General features: G+C 36.0%; 1 protein-coding gene across 4 annotated transcripts in view; it reads left to right on the top strand.

The window, feature by feature from the left end:
• PDSS2 (decaprenyl diphosphate synthase subunit 2) overlaps positions 1-20,663 on the top strand; it is a 383,533-nt gene that overhangs the window by 148,043 nt on the left and 214,827 nt on the right. For all 4 annotated transcript variants that reach the window (XM_077162555.1, XM_077162557.1, XM_077162556.1 and 1 more), the window contains exon 2: positions 19,677-19,811. In XM_077162555.1, coding sequence (XP_077018670.1) covers positions 19,677-19,811 — 135 coding nt within the window. The remainder of the gene's footprint in view (positions 1-19,676; positions 19,812-20,663) is intronic.

Raw genomic sequence — 20,663 nt, 5'->3', positions numbered from 1 at the left:
TATATGTGTGTGTGTGTGTATATATATATATTTAACAGCCTCTCAAAATCCAGAAATAATAATTACTACTCCTGACTAAATGTATCTTCTATAAGAGCTTACAGTCTAAGCCCCTATTTTCTTATAAGCATTTTCTGAAGGAGACCATACCATAATTGTTTTTTTGTTTCTGGCTTATTTTGTCTCACCAAATGTCCCACACATTCATTCACATCGTTGCATGCCTCGCGACTTTGTTCCTTTGTGTAGCAGCACAACATTCAGTCATATGTATACACCATCGTTCGCCAATCTACTTCTCATTCAGTGCATCTTCACCCACCTGCATTCATCAGGCATCATGTATAATGCCCAAAGTCTGCAGCTCAGCAACACTCTCAATTTTAAATAATTTCATTGTTCCCAAGAGAAATATCACCAATAAACACACCCTTACCAAATAGGAAATCTAAACCACCCCTTAACTCTTATCCCTCCCTCAATTATGTACCCCTGCTATTGCTGTGGTACTGCTAATGTTTTCCTTTTAAACATAGCCCATAGCATGCAATAACAGTTTTCCCCCTGTACCTTGGACTTAAACACTCTTTGTACATGAATCATACCTTTGAAGTATATTAATTTTTTTTTTTGTATATTGTATGGTGAGGTCACATTTCATTATTTTTCCATGTGAGTATCCCGTTATTGCAGTACCATTTGTTGAATTTTTGTCTGTTTTTTTAATTTGTTTGTTTTGCTTGTTTGTTTGCTTTTTGCAAAGTTCATGGACTAGGAATGAAGTATGTTAATTTTTATCAAAACTTATAAGCTTGGGCAACAGTGGCTCAGTGGCATAGTTCTCACCTGCCATGCCGGAAACCCAGGTTTGATTTCCGGTGCCTACCCATGTTAAAAAATAAGAAAAAACTTAGAAGCTTGTGTGAGGTTTAAGTGAGTTAGTATATATAAAGTGCTAAGAATAGTGCCTGCAATAGATACTAGCTTTTATTATATCACTTGAGTTATGACTTTTACCTTTTCAGATAAAGTGGCCAAGATTGGGATCAGTGACACATGTGTGTAGAATGTTGGACTGTTTGTTATAAAGTGATCTTTGTACTTATGGGAACATTTCAGTTTATAGATATGAAGGAAAATGTGCTATAAATAAGTATATTAAAATATGTGCAGATATTAGATTTTTAAAATTTTGATAAAACTGTTTTTCAGGTTTTGACAAAACTGTTAGAAATAGCTGTCTTATTTCAGCTTGATACTTCAGAGATTGTTTAACAGCTCTTCAGTCTTGTATCATAAAAAGTGAAACCTGGCCTGCTTGTTCATTCTGCAGTTCCAGTCAGCTCTTTCACATTGGAGTCAAGCAGTAAATTAAGGTAGTAGCTTTGGAGCCAAATAGTCCTCATTTTGAATCCTGACACCCACTACTATTTGACATTGGACAAGAAACTAACCTCTCACTAAGCCTCAGCGTCTCTCAGTAAGATGGAGATAATCGTAGTACCTACTTCATAGTCGTTGAGCATATGTATAGTATGTAGCCCATAGTATGTGCTATAATAATGTTAACTTGCTCCCTACCTTTCTACTCCCTTGCCCACCCCACCCCCAAAAAAAGTTAATGAAAAGGATAGACAGATAAATGTTCATCAATTCTATTGTCTACTTCCTATTTGAGGGTAGGGAGGAATCTATGATTTATCTCCTATTACTTTTTGTCATTTCTAGTGAAATAAAGGCTATCATTTTCAACTCATGTCTACCAACTGTTCAGGAAGGAAAACCGAGGGGGAGAAATGGCTTCCTAATGAGGCAAAGCCTGAAGACAGTCACTGTGTTTTCTATGTTTTCTAGTGCTTTATTGCTACACTGCTATGCTTTACTTGTTGTGTTGTTGTTTTAACCTATTTAAAATAGATTATTTTAATATTTATAAGGACAAAACATTCCCTTTTACGATGGGAATAAATTCTCTCCAAATATAGATTTCCTGTCTTATATTCCTGGAAGTAAAAAACATAGAATATATATAAATTATTTCTTTTAAAAGTAGCATCTCAATCAACTATTTCCATGGAGAAATTCAATTTCTGCCAAGTGTCAAGGAAATGACCAAGATGTTCACAAAAGAATGAAGAAAAATGCAATCTCTTTTTCTAAAAACTTTAATTTTGTGGGCTGTTTTAGAGGATCAGCTACTAGGGCCATGTGCCACAGCCTGGGCCCACTCAGGTTCTCATTTCAGTGTAAGACTCACAGGCAGTAGGGTGTGGGATAGACCTTGGCCGTTCCAGTAGTCTGGGAGGGTTTTTTGTTTGTTTGTTTTTTCAGTTGTGGTTTTTAACCCAGACAGCACTTTCACTGTAGTGCAGGCCTTTTTCAGCCTCTCTCTGAATGGGGGCTATTCAAAGCTTCCCATGGCCCTGCTTAATGGGCTGCAAATCCTCAGGTTCTACGCTGCCTGGGAGTCCTGGAGAACTTGCCTACCTGGAGGAGACCACACCTTTCTATTTGTCCAGCCCTGGACATACCAGACAATGTCATTGAGAGTAGTTTCAAGGAGATGTTTTTGGAGAAAGTTTTTTTTTAATCTGCTACCTATAAGGCACTGTTTAAAATCTGTGTCCTAAGCCATTGTCCCTTTAAACTCTCCATGTTTTAAATCCTGCTGGGATCATTATCTCCCTAGATTGAGTGAATATGACTTTTGAAGGCATATGTCTAGATAAATTCAAGCATGTAGTTTATCAGATGATCATAACTGATATGGAGAAAATAAACTATCCCTATTGGGCTTAGCATCCGCATAAATAAAATAGGGACAACTACCACTTTGCAAATGGTTGTCAGGTTAGATAATACGTGTGAAAACTTGGGGATACCAGAATGAATAATAGTTTCCCTCAAATTAGACTTCCTGGTAGTCTAGTAAATGATAGGTTTCTTCTCAGATCTTTTTGACCTGCCAGAGTAAAGCAAATGGTATTATTCTTATAGGTTTAAATTGGCTGATGCTTTAGTTCGCTACTGCTGCTGGAATGCAATATACCAGAAATGAATGGCTTTAATAAAGCAGATGTATTAAGTTACAAGTTTACAGTTCTAAGGCCATTAAAATTTCCAACTAAGGCATCTAGAGAAAGATACCTTGATTCAAGAAAGGCCAATCTGGGAAGGCATGTGGCTGACATCTGCTGGTCCTTTGGCTTCTGGTTTCAGACGGCTTTCCCAGGGGCGTTTTCTTTCTGCTTCTCCAAATGTCTCTGTCTGTGCCAGCTCTGAAGCATTTTCCAAAATGACTCCCTTTTAAAGGACTCTAGTAAGTGACCCACCTTGAATGGGTAGAGGCACATTTCAGTGGAAACTTCTTACTCAAAAAGATCCCCCTCAGCAATGTTGAATCAGGAATTAAAGAACTTGGCTTTTCTGGGTACTCAAGTGTTTCAAACTGGCACAGCTGGTATAATGTGAATGTAATTTATTCCAGTTTATCACTCTTCATTTACTAGATGCTGTCCTATACATAAGGTGACATGTAAATGAAATTTCACAAAACCAAACCATGTTTTACTGTCCACAGCCATAATTTGAGAGGTGCTACTTCCATAGTAATCCTTCCCCTTTATTAACTCCATTGGTAGCCAGTTTGAATATGTGAATTGGCTGGCACCATTTGTGATTATGAGAGTAATAGGTTTGAACTTAGGCAGCCAATCATGGCATCTTTTTGGAAAACTTTCTGTGGAAGATGAACACAAATAATCAGTGTCCTATCGCCCTATCACTTTAATTCACCCATGTCCTAGTCTCCTGTATCTTGGGTTCCTTGTTGATTTGGGGAAATTAGATGAGAATTTCCTAAAAATTTTACACTTGTCTTCTGAATCATTATATTGCAATAATATAGTTGTAGGTTTTGAGTGATTGTATTTCCTTTGACTTAACACATTTCTCCTGCTAAAATCCATGACATATTTCACATTGCTATTCCCTCCTCCCCCACCCCAATTTGCCCTTGTATTATCTGTTTCTCAGTAAAATATTTCATCATTTTTTTCCAACTTGCCTATTTTTACTGGCTTCTTCCATCTGCTATTGCATCTTTCGCATTTGGCTTTAGCCCCTTCATAAAATGTTATGTGAATGTGATTGAATGACCTTCTCTCTTCTTGTCTTTTCCAACTTGTTCTAATGAAAATATTCTAAATTTTTCACAATTGAACCACCTTCATTAGCTAATAGGACTGATACTCTAAGCACTGAAAATTCATTACTTACATTGAGACATTCTTTTTGATAAAAATGTATCTGCATACTAGCGAAGTAAAACCATATAAAATTATAGAAGATTAATCTGAGAGTAGTTCTCTTGCAGCTGAGTAGTGAAGTCTATTGAAATTAGGACCGCAAATGGAGAAAAGCACTGAGCATTAAGGGAACACTCATTCACGTTTGGTTGATTTATTCTCTGCACAGACGGACTGTGGTAGCGGGAGGTGTAATTCAAAGCACATTAACTCTCACCCAGTGTCACTGCTTGAGAGGTGGTGTGAGTCTTGTGTGTCTGTGTAGTGTAATGATGCCTGTATTCCAACACTCAATTTTTCTACCCCTTTGCTTCAATACTAAATTGATTTTTTTTTAATGTGAACAAAAGGGGTCTGCACATAAAAAAATATTGACTGAGATCATTTTAATGGCATTTTCAGAGTGACTAAAATACTGCTTTTTTAAATGGTCCCCATTTTACTCCATTAGTATTTAAAATAAATCTTCAATTATCGTTTGAGTGGGGAAATCTTTGTTGATTTTTTTTCTGACAGTGTGTTTAATTTCAAGGTGGCCAACCTACATCCTGACTCACACTTGATCAATTATACCTTTATTTTACTTCTTTTTTATTTTGATCACATTTCAATAAACTACCTGTGGTCAGTAATCATTTCTGAAAAGCTCCAGGCTTGATTTCCCCTGCTCAATAACCCCTATGCCCTACCCGCATTCTGCTTTCTCTTCTCTTCCTTCCTTTCCCCCTGTGCCTGTCCTATGCCGCATGCCCATCAACCTAATTGGAGCTTTGGGAGGGCTTTGGTAAGGCAGTTCTTTGGCCAGACTGTCCCTCAGGGAATTAATGTGGGTGCGATGTGCCTGTGGCCCTCGAGCCATGTTAATGGCTGCGACAGCTCCCAGATTTTAAAGGCTGGTCACCTCAGGCCCTAAAGTTGTTTCAAGTCTAGGGCAGTTTAGTCTCAGGATAGATATCGTAGCAATAATACGATTTGGGTCAGTTTGTGGGTGGAAATTAACCTCCAGTTCTTTTGCTAATTTTGTATAAAAATCTATGACATGTGAACTATTTTTAATCTCCCTAAAATTATCGTGCTTTAAAGCAATTTTCATGAGTGTTAATTTTTTTTGCTTTTACAACTGAATAATATTTGTGTCATTTTTAAAACATCATTTCTTTGATACCATTAACTTTAGCCCTGTGTCTAAATCTTAGAGAAATTAAAGATGAAATATGAGAACCCAAAAGCCATCCAGTCTAGGGTCCTGGTGTTCAATAAATGTGGGTCAAGTATTTTTTCTTCAAATGTGGAGCACAATTAAAATGTGTATAACTTAATGCAGGGTATTTCCTTTCTTAAAATTCTGTTATTTTTTAAAAATACAATGTTTTTTCTCAGATTTAAAAAGAAATCTCTGCTCATATGCAACTTGGAACGTAAAATTATTCACCCTTAATCAAGAAATCCGCTGACTGACCTTTGTTACCATTTGGCAGTATTTTGTTTCCATCTTGTTTTTCTTTTCATTTTTTAAGCAAAATATTTCAAACTTTATAGAAAAGCCCAAGAATACTTTGTGTAGGAAGACCTGAATAATGGCACCAGATTTTAAATGTTAACATTTTGCCATGCTTACTTCTTGTTTTGCCTCCAGCCTAGTTATATGCATATATGTGCACATATGGAAATAATTGAGATCGTATTATATATGCAATGTAATATTCTACCTTTTCATTTAACATTTTAAGTGTTTTCCATGTCATTGAATTATTGAATGCTTTGTTGCAACACTAAGTTCCTTCTAGTGTATGGGCCAATTTTCTTTTTTTTTTAAATTTATTTATTAATTAAAAAAATAAGAAACCAAATAAAACATCAACATATATAATCAGTAATTCACAATATCTTCACTTAGTTGCATATTCATCATTTCTTAGAACATTTGCATTAATTCAGAAAAAGAAATAAAAAGATAATAGAAAAAGAAATAAAATGAACACAGGAAAGAAAGAAAAAAAAAGATTATACCTACCATACCCCTTACCTCTCACTTTCATTGATCACTAGCATTTCAAACTAAATTTATTTTAGCATTTGTTCCCCCTATTATTTATTTTTATTCCATATGTTCTACTCCTTTGTAGATAAAAGGAGCATCAGACACAAGGTTTTCACAATCACACAGTAACATTGTGACAGCTGTATCATCATTCAGTCATCCTCAAGAAACATGGCTACTGGAACACAGCTCTACATTTTCAGGCAGTTCCCTCCAGCCTCTCCATTACATCTTGAATAACAAGATGATATCTATTTGATGCATAAGAATAACCTCCAGGATAACCTCTTGACTCTGTTTGGAATCTCTCAGTCATTGATACTTTGTCTCATTTCACTCTTCCCCCTTTTGGTCCAGAAGGTTCTCTCAATCCCTTGATGCTAAGTCTCAGCTCATTCTAGGGTTTTTCTCAATCCCTTGATGTTGAGTCTCAGCTCATTCCAGGATCTCTGTCCCACGTTGCCAGGAAGATCCACACCCCTGGGAGTCATGTCCTGTGTAGAGAAGGGGAGGGTGGTGAGGCTGCTCGTGTTGGCTGGAGTGTTGGCTGGAGAGAGGGGCCACATCTGAGCAACAAAAGAGGCTCTCTTGTGGGTGACTCTTAGGCCTAAATTTTAAGTAGACTTGACCTATCCTTTGCGGGGTTAAGTTTCATATGAACAAACCCCAAGACTGGGGGCTCAGCTTATAGCTTTGGTTGTCCACATTGCTTGTGAGAATATCAAGAATTCAACTTGGGGAAGTTGAATTTCTCCCCGTTCTCATCATTCCCCAAAGGGGGCTTTGCAAATACTTCAATTTTCTTTTTTTAAATAGAGATAATAATTCTGTTACTATTTAATTAATTTTACATTATGCTTCTAATTCTTTCAACTTAATATATTACATACTATGACTTAAAACTCTTTCTACCCCCAGAAATTGCACGTTACAACTCATTGGTGGGTCTAAAATCAATTTAACATGTTGTAGTTAACATTAAAAAAATAAAGAATAGAAAAGGTCAGAATATTCTTTTGATTCCTTATAAAAAACATTATACATTGTGGTAATTTGTTTTTTGTTTCCCTGACCTCTATGTAAAATGTTTTTGTTTTTATTTTTAATTTTAACCAGGGGACACAGTCCACAGGTATTATTAGGAATTTTACTCATCAACCCAACCTATATATGTTAGAATTTGACACCCATCTTTTATACTTTCATTTTCTCAATAGATTTATTGGGAGTGGATATATTGGAATTAGGTAAAATGAACTCTATACCTCCAGGTTTTAGCATTGCAGGGAATTCTCCCTTTTAGGGAGTGTAGGCAGTGTTGAGTCTTTCCCACTCAATTTTACTTCGGGGTGCTTTGAACTTTAGGTTGAAGTTCACTTGTTTGCGGTGAATTGTTTCCTTAATAGTTGGCCATAATTTTATCAAAAGACAATGATTTGGATCATTGGCATAGTCAGAATTCTGAACTCTTGAGTATAAATTTCAAAAGTTTTCTTCCACTCCCTAATTCTGCCACCCCACCTCAACTATCCATCTGGAAGTCCCTCCTTCCAACCTTCAAAGTGAGGACAGCTTTTTCTCACAAGCACTGAGGCAGCAGTGAATTCAACCCGTTCTCCAAAATGAAGAAACAACACGCACGAACACTCCAATTTATTGAGATATCTCTATTTAAAGCTTAAGGAATAGGTCCCTTTTATGTGTCATAATTTTTCATATATAGTAACCTTTTCAACGTGGTATTAAAATAACATCTCAGCATGTGTTTTAGAATGTGTTAGGGCTTTTCTTTTGCATATCAGTCACTTTTGAAGAGTTCACAATGATTTAGGAGAGGAATTCAAATTTTCAGAGCTGAAAGGTCGAATGCTGCAAATGTGTAACAGGAAAGATGAGGAAACAGAGGAATACTACTATGTCTGTTTGCAGGAGGATATGTAAGATGGAGGGTCCACAGCTCTACTTCTTGAAACCATTCATTCTCTCATCTTGCATTTTTTTTTGAGACTAGTGTGTGTCACCTACTCTTGTTGGGTTTAAGACAACCAAAGATGTCTAAGTCTGGGTGTTCTCACAGCTCATGAGGAAGTACCTGTGATCATTGAATAGTAAAGCCACACAGAATACGTGAGCTAGGGCTTTGGAGTCAGAACTATGTTTAAATCATGGCACTTCTATTACTAGTTCCATTACTGGTCTAACTAGTAATTATTTAACTTTCCTAAGCCTTCTTGCTAATTTTTCTCATCTGCAGAGGATATTACTAGTTAGTTACCCTGTGTGGTTTTTATGAGAATTAGAACATATGCATGTCATTGTCTATGTCATTGTTGTTATTGTTTTTATTGTTAAGTGGTTTTAAAATTTTTTTTAACTTTTTTTTATTGTATAGTATAGCATATATACAAAGCAAAGAAATAAAACAGCAATAATTTTCAAAGCACTCTTCAACAGGACAGATTTCAGAGTTTGTCATGGGCGACCATACATCCTGTCATATTTTTCCTTCTAGCTTCACCAGAATATAGGAGGCTAGAAGGCTTAGATTTTTTTTATCATCACAGTTTTTTTTCCTTCTTTTTTTTTTTTTTTTGAAAAATAACATATATACAAGACAAGCTATAAATTTCAAAGCAGAGCACCTCAGTTAGTTGTAGAACATATTTCAGAGTTTGACATGGGTTACAGTGCCACTATTTAAAATTTTTATTTCTAGCTGTTCTGAAATACTGGAGACTAAAAGAGATATCAAGTTAATGATTCAGCATTCATATTTATTTGTTAAATCCTATCTTCTCTGTATAACTCCACCATCACCTTTAATCTTTCCATCCCTTTCTTTAGGGGTGTTTAGACTATGGCCATTCTAAATTTTTCATATTGGAAGGGTCTGTCAGTAATATGGGATAGGGAGATGAAACTATCTGGTGTTCTGGAGAGGATGGGCTAGGTTTCAAGTCTTATCTGGACCAGGGACCAATCTGGAGGCTGTAGGTTTCTGGAAAGTTACTTTAGTGCATGGAACCCTTATGGATCTTATATATTGCCCTAGGTGTTCTTTAGGATTGGATGGAGTGATCCTGTTGGGGGTTGGTAAGTTATGATAGGTAGCAAGGTCTAACTAAAGCTTGTGTAAGAGTGACCTCTAGAGTAGCCTCTCAACTCTATTTCAACTCTCTCTGCCACTGATACTTTATTAGTTACACTTCTTTCCCCCCTTTTGGTCAGGATGTAATTGTTGATCACACCGTGCCAGGTCTGAATTCATCCATGGCAGTCATCTCCCATGTTGCCAGGGAGACTTTCACCCCTGGATATCATGTCCTATGTAGGGGGAAGGGCAGTGATTGCACTTGCAGAGTTGGGCTTAGAGCGAATGAGGCCACATCTGAGCAACAAAAGAGGTCCTCTAGAAATAACTCTTGGGCATACCTATAGGTAGTCTAAGTTCTCCACTATCGACAAAAGCTTCACAAATGTAAGCCTCAAGATCAAGGGGTTGACCTATTGATTTGGGTTTCCCTAAAGCTTGACACAGTATCGGGATTTCCTGATGGTAAGGTTTAATAGTTCCATATTCTTTCTCCCATCCCTCAGGGGACTTTACCAATACTTTTTGACTATCCGCTTAATATACTCTAGGATGTATCCAGGCATTACAATAATCTATATAGGATTAAAGGACCTCTTTCTTATTCTGTGCTCCCTGTGTTTCAGTTGTTCAAATGAGCTATACAAATAGGTTGAATTAGATTAATAAGCACTACAGAAAATTTTAGTTCCAGACCAAATAAACCTTCTTCCATTGGTCTCAAAGAATTTGTGTGGTTCTAAAATATAGACACTGTCTTCCTTACCCCTCTGTTCTGAATTACTTTAACCCCAACCTGTTCGGCTTTGTTCTTATCTCTAAATATCATGTTATATATGTAAAACGGCCTCTGAAAATCCAGAAATGATAATCACCACACGGACTTAATGTGTCTGCTCTAAAAGCGTACAGTCTAGGCCCCTGTTTTCTTATAAGCATTTTCTATAGGTGACCATATCATTCTCGTTCTTTTATTTCTCACGTATTTTGCTTAACCAAATGTCCCATATCTTCATTCACATCACTGCATGCCTCATAACTTTGTTCCTTTTTGTAGTAGCACATTTGTTCATAAATATACACCATCGTCGCCATTCTACTTCTCTGTCAATGCATCCTTCAGCCACCTACATTCATCGGGCATCATGTATAGGGCCCAAAGTTCACAGTCCATCAACGTTCTCAATTTTAGATAATTTCGTTGTTCCTAAGAGAAAGAAAACCAATAAACACACCCTCACCAAATAGGAGATGTAAACCTCCTGTTAACTCTTGTCCCTCACTCCATTATTTACCTCTGCTGTTGCTGTGGTAGTACTCAAAAGATGGTTTCCTTTTGAGCATAGCCCATAGCATGCGGTGGCAGTTTTCCCCTGTATCCTGGACTTAAACACCCTTTGTACAAGAATCATATCTTGAAGTAATTCTTGAAAGACCTAATTCATATTTCTAGTGTTAAACAGTGGGATACATAGGTCTATACAACCCCTTTCAATCTTGTTGATCTTCCATATGGCAATACTATTTATAAACCCACTAGAGAACCACCTTAACTCCTATCTGTTCGCTTATATTAGAGTTCAACCTCATTAGCTAACAGTTCACCCATCTCTAGCTTCTGTCTATTTCTAAGTCCCCTGTATTCTGTAATGTAGGCCTCTGATTATACCTTCATACTGGTCATAAAAATGGATCCATGCAGTATCTGTCCTTTTGGGTCTGGCTAATTTCACTCAGCATTATGAACTCAAGGTTCATCCATCTTGTCTGTTCAGTGTTTTAGTGCTAAACTAGGGATTTATACAAAGCACCAAGAAAACCGATAGAAAGGTGACTGTACCCTTAGTTTCCGTACACTGTACTGTCATAGTTCTCTGCGTATGCTGTATATGTGTGTACGCATTTCCTTATGGGTGGATGTAGAGATCCCTTTAAGTGTTGGTGGGCATACTGTGTCCTTTCATGCTGGCCACTTATCTTTCCTCAGTCCCTAAGTATAGGAATTCTTGCAGATTCTTTTTCTTATATCTTCCCTTCTTTTTTCATTTTCATTCCTACCCTTCCTTCCTCTTTTCTTCCCTTTCCTTCTTTTGTCTTTTTTCTCCTATCAAAAACTCATCCATCACTTCCTGTGCTTCAGCCATCAACTCTGAGAAAATGTTTCCCAAATCTGTATCTGCAGCATTTCCAGCTGCCTGCTGGGCATCTCCATCTGCAAGTCCTTCTCACATTCAAACTTAATATGTCCAAAACTAAGCACATTAATTTCCCATTAACTCTCTTTCTTTCCAATACTTGCTAATGATAACATCATCATCTCCAGTCAGTCAGGCTTGAATCTCAAAATCAAACCTTATCTATCCTTTGCTATCCTTATTACTCCCAGTATTTTTCTTATCAAGTCAGTTGGACAGCTAACCTATTCCATCTCCATGCTGCCATCAGCCAGCTTTTCTTCTCCATCCCTACTGCCACTACCCTAATTTAGGCCCTCATTATCTCCCACCTGGACTACTGGAAGAGACTCCTCCTAACGAATCCTTCTTCTCCTTTCCACTGCACTCGCCACACTGCCAGAGTAAGTCGTAGGTAACAATAACCAGTTTTTAATCTTTAACCCCATTGCTCCATTGCTGATGATACCAGTAAAAAGTGGTGGGTTCTCAGGGGTGTATGGGTAGTTCAGTAGTAGTATGCTTACCTTTCATGTGGGAGACCCAGGTTTGATTCCAGACGAATTCCTGAGACACCAGAGTTTCAAAGAGAGATAAAGTTTATTGCTAGCCACAAAGCAGGAGATCAGATGACCTATCAGCCAAAAAGTCTGTCTCTCTGAACTGCAGTAATTCTGATAGTTTTATTGAATGAAAGATGAGCAGATTTTAGGATAATGAGCATAGTGGCTTGTGATGATGTAATTAGAGGTTATCTAATTATTGAGCATGCACAGATTGATTATTTGCTTAGCACAGAACACATGTAAGAAAATGGTGGCCTTAAAATGATGATGGGCTTGATTTTTAGTATCATTATAATAAGGTATATGTCAGGTTAAGTTTCAGCTGCTGCACATGTCAAGCAGGCCCATTTTCATTAGATCCAGCTTCATTTATCAAGATAGTTTTAGAATTGGGGTGGGTTAGTTCTAGGTTGACTCAAGCTCCTTCATTAATAAACATTAGGAGCTGTCTTTCATAATCATAAGACTCCAAAGTTGAAAAACCAGATAAAAGGGGTACAAGTAAGGGCCAGTCATGAGATTTTTACAGTCACAGGGGCACAAGATAAAGGCTATACAGTCATCAGAAATGAAGACAACAGAGATGATTACAGTTTAGAGATTTGAGGTATTTATTTCCCAGTATACTCTAATATTCCAAAAGTAAAAAGGAATTTCTATATAATGATTCAATAGGCATAATTCTCTCTTAAATCCTAACTTCTTTGTTACCTTGACAAACCATCCATACCTCTTGATTGCCTCCAGAATAAAGTCCAGGTTCTAAATCTACCTTTCAAAACCCTTCACATTTTAAAATTTTTTTTTATTTTTTAAACTTTTTAAATTGTGTAATATAACACATATACAAAGCAAAGAAAGAAAAAAGCAATAGTTTTCAAAGCACTATTCAACAAGTAGTTACAGGACAGATCCTAGAGTTTGTCATGGGCTATCATATCATCCTCTCAGATTTTTCCTTCTAGCTGTTCCAGAATATAGGAGGCTAGAAGGAATAAATTTTTTTTTATCATCACAATCAACTTTCTTTTTTATGAAAAATAGCATATATATATATATATATATATATATATGTAAGTAGTAAATTTCAAAACACAGCACCACAATTAGTTGTAGAGCAGATTTCTGTTTGGTGTGGGTTACAGTTCCACAATTTTAGGATTTTACTTCTACAAAGCCCTTCACTTTTTAAACTATATTTTTCTAGGTTCATTTACCTTCACACACCAGCCAAATGGGGACAGCCCTACGGCTCCTAAATCTCCTCCCTGTTCTTCCACCTTGTACTATGTATCCTGTTTCTCCTAAAGTACCCTTTTCCTATTCCAGTGACTCCATTCCCACTCCAGTCCTGTCTCCACTCTATTCTTATGAAAAGTCAAATGTTCTTCATGCCCAATCTGAATACTGCCTCTACCATGAGGGACACCGCTAGCAAGAAACATTTTTCTTTCTTCCTTAGTATACTAATAGCTTTCTGTCACTCCATTGTCTTTGTCATCAGCTCCTTGTATTATTCAATTTAACCATTTTCTGGGCATTTACTATGATAGTTCTTTTCTTACAGTTCTTATTTGTATACCTGGTACATATATGTTGAAAAATGGAATTTGAGAGGATGTGTGGTAATTCAAGATATTTATAGGATTGGTTTAAGAATGAGAAATTAATAGTTGTGGAAAGATGTGATGATGCAGTGGGAACTGCTGTCAGCTATATAAAGCATAGTGTGAAAGAGGACAGAGCCAGCTTATGCAATTTCACCCACTCAATCCTTATTTCTATGAAATTGTATAACTATTAAGATAGTAATGTTTACTGTTCATGTTTTCTAGAACCAGAGCAGAATTTTAGAGAAGGGGCTATTTTCTTTACTAAACTTCAATTTAGAGAATTTTTAGAATAATATAATTTAAAATTAGAGATATATCCATGTGGATAATTTTCCAGGACCACATAATATCCAAAATGTATTTAAATTGAATTGAAATATTATATTAACTTGGTACATCTCTAGTTTGTCCACCAAGCTGCTCCCATATTTTTTATTGATTACTGCAAAAACCTCCTACCTGGTCTCTTCATATTCACTTTGTGTGTTCCTCCCACTCCACCCAAGTCGTTTTTGCGCACTGATGATAGAGTTGTTTTAGTTTTTTAAAATATCTAATAATTTCACTGATTGTTTAAACTACTGCATTACTCTCCCATTGCTCTTTGTTAATGCATATGCTTCTTCTAGTGCTGGGAACAAACTTTTAAAATGTGTTCTCCCAAATCTCTCTCTTATATCTGTCTTTCCTTTGTGTATTTTTTTATTGCTAGACTGCTCAAAGCAGATACCATAAAATGGTTGGCTTTTAACAGTGGGAATATGACCTTATGGTTTGAGGCCAAGAGACTGTCCAAATCACGCCATCATCAGGGCAATATCTTCTTCCTGAAGACTGGCTGCCTGAGAACTTTGAATTTGCTGCCACATGACAAGACACGTGACAGCGTCTGTTGGTCTCTCCCTTCTCTTCCTGATTTCTTCCTTCTGTGGCTTTCTCTTTCTTTGTCTGCATTTCATTCTCTTGTAAAGGACTTCAATAAGAGGATTAAGACCCACCGTGGGCCACACTTTCACTGAAGTAAGGTCATGGAAAGATCCTACCTTGCAAAAGGTTTATACCCACAGAAATGGTTTAGCTTTAAAAACATGATTTTTCCAGGGTACATACAGTTCCATACTGCCACAGATATCAACTCAGTCATCCTCTCCTCAAGGAAGTCTGAGTTTCCTGACTAGGTCTGTTCTCCTATTTATTATAAGCCTCATGGCACCATCTCTTTTCTTTGTAGCACTTACCATGATTATAGTTTTCTATTTACTTGTGTTTTTTTTTCATTAATATCCATCTCTTCCACTAGATCATAAGGTATACAAACTCCATGCTTGGTTTTGCTCTCCATTGCATCCCATTGTGTAGTATGATGCCTGGCATGTAGAAGGTGTTCGGTCCATGTTAGTTGGATGAATAAGAACTTTTTGTTTATATTAGCTGAAAGGAAAGGAATTCTGTAGAACTTTACTGATAAAGATTATATATTGTTGTTCATTTATGACACTCTGAAGACAAAGGATTCTTCCAATTTTATGTGTAGTATACATATTGTCAGATCATTCTGAATCATGGGCCAAGAATAAACCTTAGATGTCACATGGTCCAGCTTCTCTCCAATGTGCTGAATCAGTAACAGGGGGCTCAGTATCAACAGAGGTACCTCTGCTTTTAAAATTCTTCATGTTGAGCCAAAATTGGCCTGCTATATTTTCTATCCATTAGTGTCAGTTTTTTTTTATTGTGATTCTCTTTTTTATTAATTAAAAAAAAACAACAAACAAAACATTAAGATATCATTCCATTCTGCCTATACAATCAGTAAGTTTTAATGTCATCACATAGTTGCATATTCATCATTTCTTAGAATATTTACATCGATTTAGAAAAAGAAATAAAAAGAACAGAAAAAGAAATAAAACAATAACAGAGAAAAAAAGATTATACATACCATACCCCTTACCCCTCGCTTTCATTTACCACTAGCATTTCAAACTAAATTTATTTTACCATTTGTTCTCCCTATTATTTATTTTTATTCCATATGTTCTACTCTTCTGTTGATAAAGTAGATAAAAGGAGCATCAGACACAAGGTTTTTACATTCACAGAGTCTCATTGTGAAAGCGATATCATTGTTCAGTCATCATCAAGAAACATGGCTACTGGAACACAGCTCTACATTTTCAGGCAGTTCCCTCCAGCCTCTCCACTACATCTTGAACAACAAGGTGATATCTACTTAATGCGTAAGAATAATCTCCAGGATAACCCCTCGACTCTGTTTGAAATCTCTCAGTTGTTGACACTTAGTCTCATTTCATTCTTCACACTTTGGTCGAGAAAGTGTCAGTTTTTAAAGTAATACTTAGTAGGTCTGTCTCTTGTCCATATGGAACCCTTTCAAATGAGTGGACAACTAGCGTTATTTCTCCCAACTCTTTCCTTCACATACTGCGCTCTGCCATATTGGTTCTAGAAACAACTGAATCTTCTTTCTCTTCCAAACCTTCATGCATATCGTTTCCCTCTTTGGAAACTTGTTTTTTCACACCCACAGATTTGTTCCAGCTCCTTCTCATCCTTCAGGTCTCATGAAGGCCCTTCTAACCAGACTCTTGCATCCCCCCACCCTGCCTACATAGTGTTAATAATGTCTTCTTTGTATGCCTACAGCCCTAGTTCATCCCCTAAAGTAGCTGGTGCAACACTTTATTATAGGTGATTTTTTGATCCACTTACACCTCTTACCAGTGCTTATCATTGCATCCTTCCACTGTCTGCTTAGTATTAAGATGGACATGTAGTAAGCATTCAGTACATTTTTGACTGAATACATTTGAAAACACCAATTTTATTGTTCTTCCAACTAGTATCCACAGTTGGATTTTGCTTTGTTTTTTAGCTGTTCCCATGGTGGTATGTAATTTCACCAGCTTCTGGTGAAAGCTCCAGCTTATCATGTCTCTCCTTAAGAGAGGCAATGAGAATAAAGCAAACTCCTCCCAGTGACATGTGACCTTGACTATATGAAACATATCGTCTTTGTAAATTTTATAATCCTAGGAATTTTATGCTCAGAAGCAATATTCCTTTTTCTGTTTTGGTTGTGAGCTAATTTTTGAGTTGAGGACGTTATCAGTTTATCTCAGCATGCTTTTAAAACAAAAAAAGGTGTTAATGAAGTGAATTTAAAGAAATGGTGTTTTGAAAACAGTTATTTAATTTACTCAAACTGTTCATATGTTCTTCGGATTGTTAACTAGTGTCTACATGGAAATTAATGGTCAGAAGTCATACTTTCCTAAATGCCTGTCTTGATTTTTGTTAACGGTCCATTACCATTTCCTTTCCTGCCCTTTTCAGTAACACATTTGAAAAGGAGGCAAGTATTTCAATGATATATGGAGTTCTGTGAAGTTGGAGGGAGGGTGAAGAATTCCCTGATTTTTATTAATTGGGAAGGTATAAAAAAGCGAACAATATTTATAGGAGATTATGTATATAATGGTAGACTAGGGAAAACTTTTTGAGTTCGAGGGAGAAAGGGAGTTGAAGAGAAAATGTAAGAGCTGAGGAACAAATGGATGTTTAAAAAGTAAAAGGGAGAGAGATTGTAATTTTAATAGCCATTGTTTGCAGGTCATCTATCTTCTGCTCCCTGGGTGTTATTTATGTACTTGACCCAGCCATACGATGACTATGGAAAGTAGATGTGACCCTTAGTTTGTAAAAGAGATCACAGCAGCTACTGATTTAGGCCTGTCTGATTCTAAAATTGCACTGTTCTAACTTGACTTAGTAAATAGTTTTATACATGAGATGAAGTAGATAAGGAGTCGTTATAGCTTAATGAATAAGAGTATGTAGAGTCTAGAGCCAATTGGCCTGGATTTCAATCCTGACTTTACTAAGATTCTTTCTAATTACTAGCTGTGCACGATACCATGGGTAAGTTTCTTCTCTGTTTGTCCGTCTCCTCATCTGGAAAATCAGGATAATTGTGGTACCTTCCTCTTAGGGTTGTTGTGAATTAATTTAGTTAATGTATAGTAAACACTTAGAACCTTTCCTGGTATATAGTAGAAAGCATATATAAGTATTTGCTATGTCATCCTGATCATCATTATTATTAGTTTATATTGTGTCTCTTATGAAAAGTTCCTCTCTGAGAAGTTTGAGGAAGATGTCAAGATTGTTGCCAGAGCCACTTCACCAGTGTGAATCAGTCAGGCTTGTCTCAGGGCTCGCCTTGCAGGGATTTTTTTACCGTGTCATCATATCCCATCCCTAACTGTGACCTTTGCTTGCACACACACACACACACACACACACACACACAGCCTCACTGTCCACATTTCCTTTTGTGGAATTGTCAGTTTAGACCTTTTCCTTGGTTTTACTGTAAAAGAAGAGAAGAATGAAGATTTACTGAAATATATAAATAAGGATCTAGTAGCATAAGTTAAATTTTCATTTCAGAGCAAAAAATTTAGAAAACTCTCCCATTTTACATTTTCTTTTTCCTAAGTAGGATGCTTCTTAGCTTCCCTGAAATTCAGGCCCATATGATTTAAGTGGATTTCTACATGATAATAAAAAGTTTTGGACATTTCTGATAGTTACTTGTTTCCATTCTGATATAGCTTAATTTAATTAAACTTCTTTTTCCTAAGAAATTAGAACTTTAAAAAACCATTAACCTCTCTAACTTAACTTATTCAGCTAAGGAAAAAATATCAGAAGTAGAAAAAGCTATAGCTCTTACTTTGCAGAGAGCCTGAATATCTGTCTTGTTTTGAAGTTAGTGAAGGGCTGGAAGGGTCCTTTTAAAATTACCCTTTGGAGGCTTGAAGGGCAAAGATTTTTCTTAGGTATTTGTTCATTTTGGCTATGCTAATTTTGATTGTCAATTTTGATTGATTCTGTGTTCAAACCTCATCAGTGAAGTCTTAAAGTATTCATTGAAATGAAGTATTATAATACTAAATTTTAATGTTTTTTCACTGAATTTAAGAACTATATTTGTAAAAAAATAAAAAAGAACTATATTTGTATATTTCTATGTATGATATAATTATAATCTTTGATTAGTGCTTATGACCATGGTTCTAAAAATAAATTATACTATATATTGCCCATAGTTTTCCTCTTTTCTTTAATTTTTTTTTAAAGATGCCATTTAGTTCTTACATGACAACCTTTTGCATTACTTATAAAAATGTATTCCTGGAAACTATTCCTAGTCTCAGTTGTGGCAGAAATTGTATTTTTATTCTTTATAGCAAAAGGAATAAGGCATTTTGAATTAAAGTCTTATTATTGCCAAGAATGATAATGCTTTGCATATATAACAGGAAATGGCAAAGTTTTTGCTGATGAGATTAATTTCCATTTTACTTATCACATAAGTTATGTCATTTGGATTTGCTTTAATCCTTTCATTCTCTGTGTTTTTTCTCTACTTGTGAAGATATAGTTTTTGACCCCTCCCGCTTACCACCATCACCAAATAATCACGCTTCATCCAGCCCTACAATTTATATTTCAGTTGCTATTTAACAACCACAGAGCAATTTAAAACTAGGGTTCCCCATGTAATCAGAGCAAATGGTTACGTTTGAAAGGTATGGTGTACACAATGGGAAGACTCAGAAAGAGGGGGGAGCCAGATCATCAACCTCACAATTTGAGATGGTCACTTTTAAAACCAGCCATGGATTTCTCCAGTTGTTTCCTGAACTTCTTAACTTTCTTTTCCCAGCCCTATTGTTTTCCACCCTATCCCACTGTCCAGTTTTAGAAGTACAGACATGCTTTTAACAATTTTCAACTTGATTTGATTGATCCTATAATAGCATATTAATTCTCTTCTTTCTTTACTTGTTGACAGGGGGCTGGTACAGGACAGCCGGAATAACCTCCAGTTGAGAGGCTTAGTGGTACTACTCATTTCTAAAGCAGCTGGGCCCAGCAGTGTCAACACTTCATGTCAGAACTATGACATGGTCAGTGGGATCTATTCATGGTAAGAAGAAATTAATTTTTTAACATGGTTCTCTAAATTGTTTTTTCTTTTAAGGAACAACGGTCAAGTGGAAATCACTATTTCTTTGTCATTCTCTGGTTCAAAGATAGATTAAAATATTATATAGGATTTTAAAAAATGGATTTTTATTGTTCCTAATATGATGACCTTAGTAAATTTTCCTACATATTTGTATCAAATATTTGGTTTCTACCTTGGGCATTAAATGTTTTAAATTTATATAGCTATCCTTGTGTATGTGTAGAGACTTCTGTGTTACTTAGTCCAAGAGTTATGATTTTTTAAACCTACTCAAAATGATACCTACTTGCGTAAATAATGATGTGACTTCAATCCTATATCATGTATTTTATATTATTTCTTTTATGGTGAAAAGATTTACCGAAATAAGCAACTTTTTTTATCTCACACATTTAGAGTAAAAAACAAATTTGTATACAGACTGTGCAACAGGATATAAGAACTCAGAAAAAAAGAAAAAAAACCGAAAACAAATTTGTATGCATTAGTTTTTGCTGCGTAAAAAAACAACCTTAAATTTTTCAGTTTTGTTTAAAAATCACTGCATTTATCAGCAAAGACTTTATCTAATCCTAGCAGTATGCTTGCTCTGTGCTGAAAGCCTGCATAGAAGTCACAATCTGCAGGTAGAATTTGGCATGATAATTCACTGTACCTTCAAACATCAACAACAAGAAATTTTTCGTCACAAAAACAAGCATTTCTGATTTATGGCTAATTGAACCTTGCTGATTTACTTTAAAATCAACCCATGTCCTAGATTTTTTTTATTACTAGTGGTCTGATCCATGAAGTTCTTTTCTTCTATAA

Source organism: Tamandua tetradactyla, chromosome 5 (genome assembly GCF_023851605.1).
Source record: "Tamandua tetradactyla isolate mTamTet1 chromosome 5, mTamTet1.pri, whole genome shotgun sequence".
NCBI lineage: Eukaryota > Metazoa > Chordata > Mammalia > Pilosa > Myrmecophagidae > Tamandua > Tamandua tetradactyla.
This window is presented reverse-complemented; position numbering and strand designations above follow the sequence as displayed.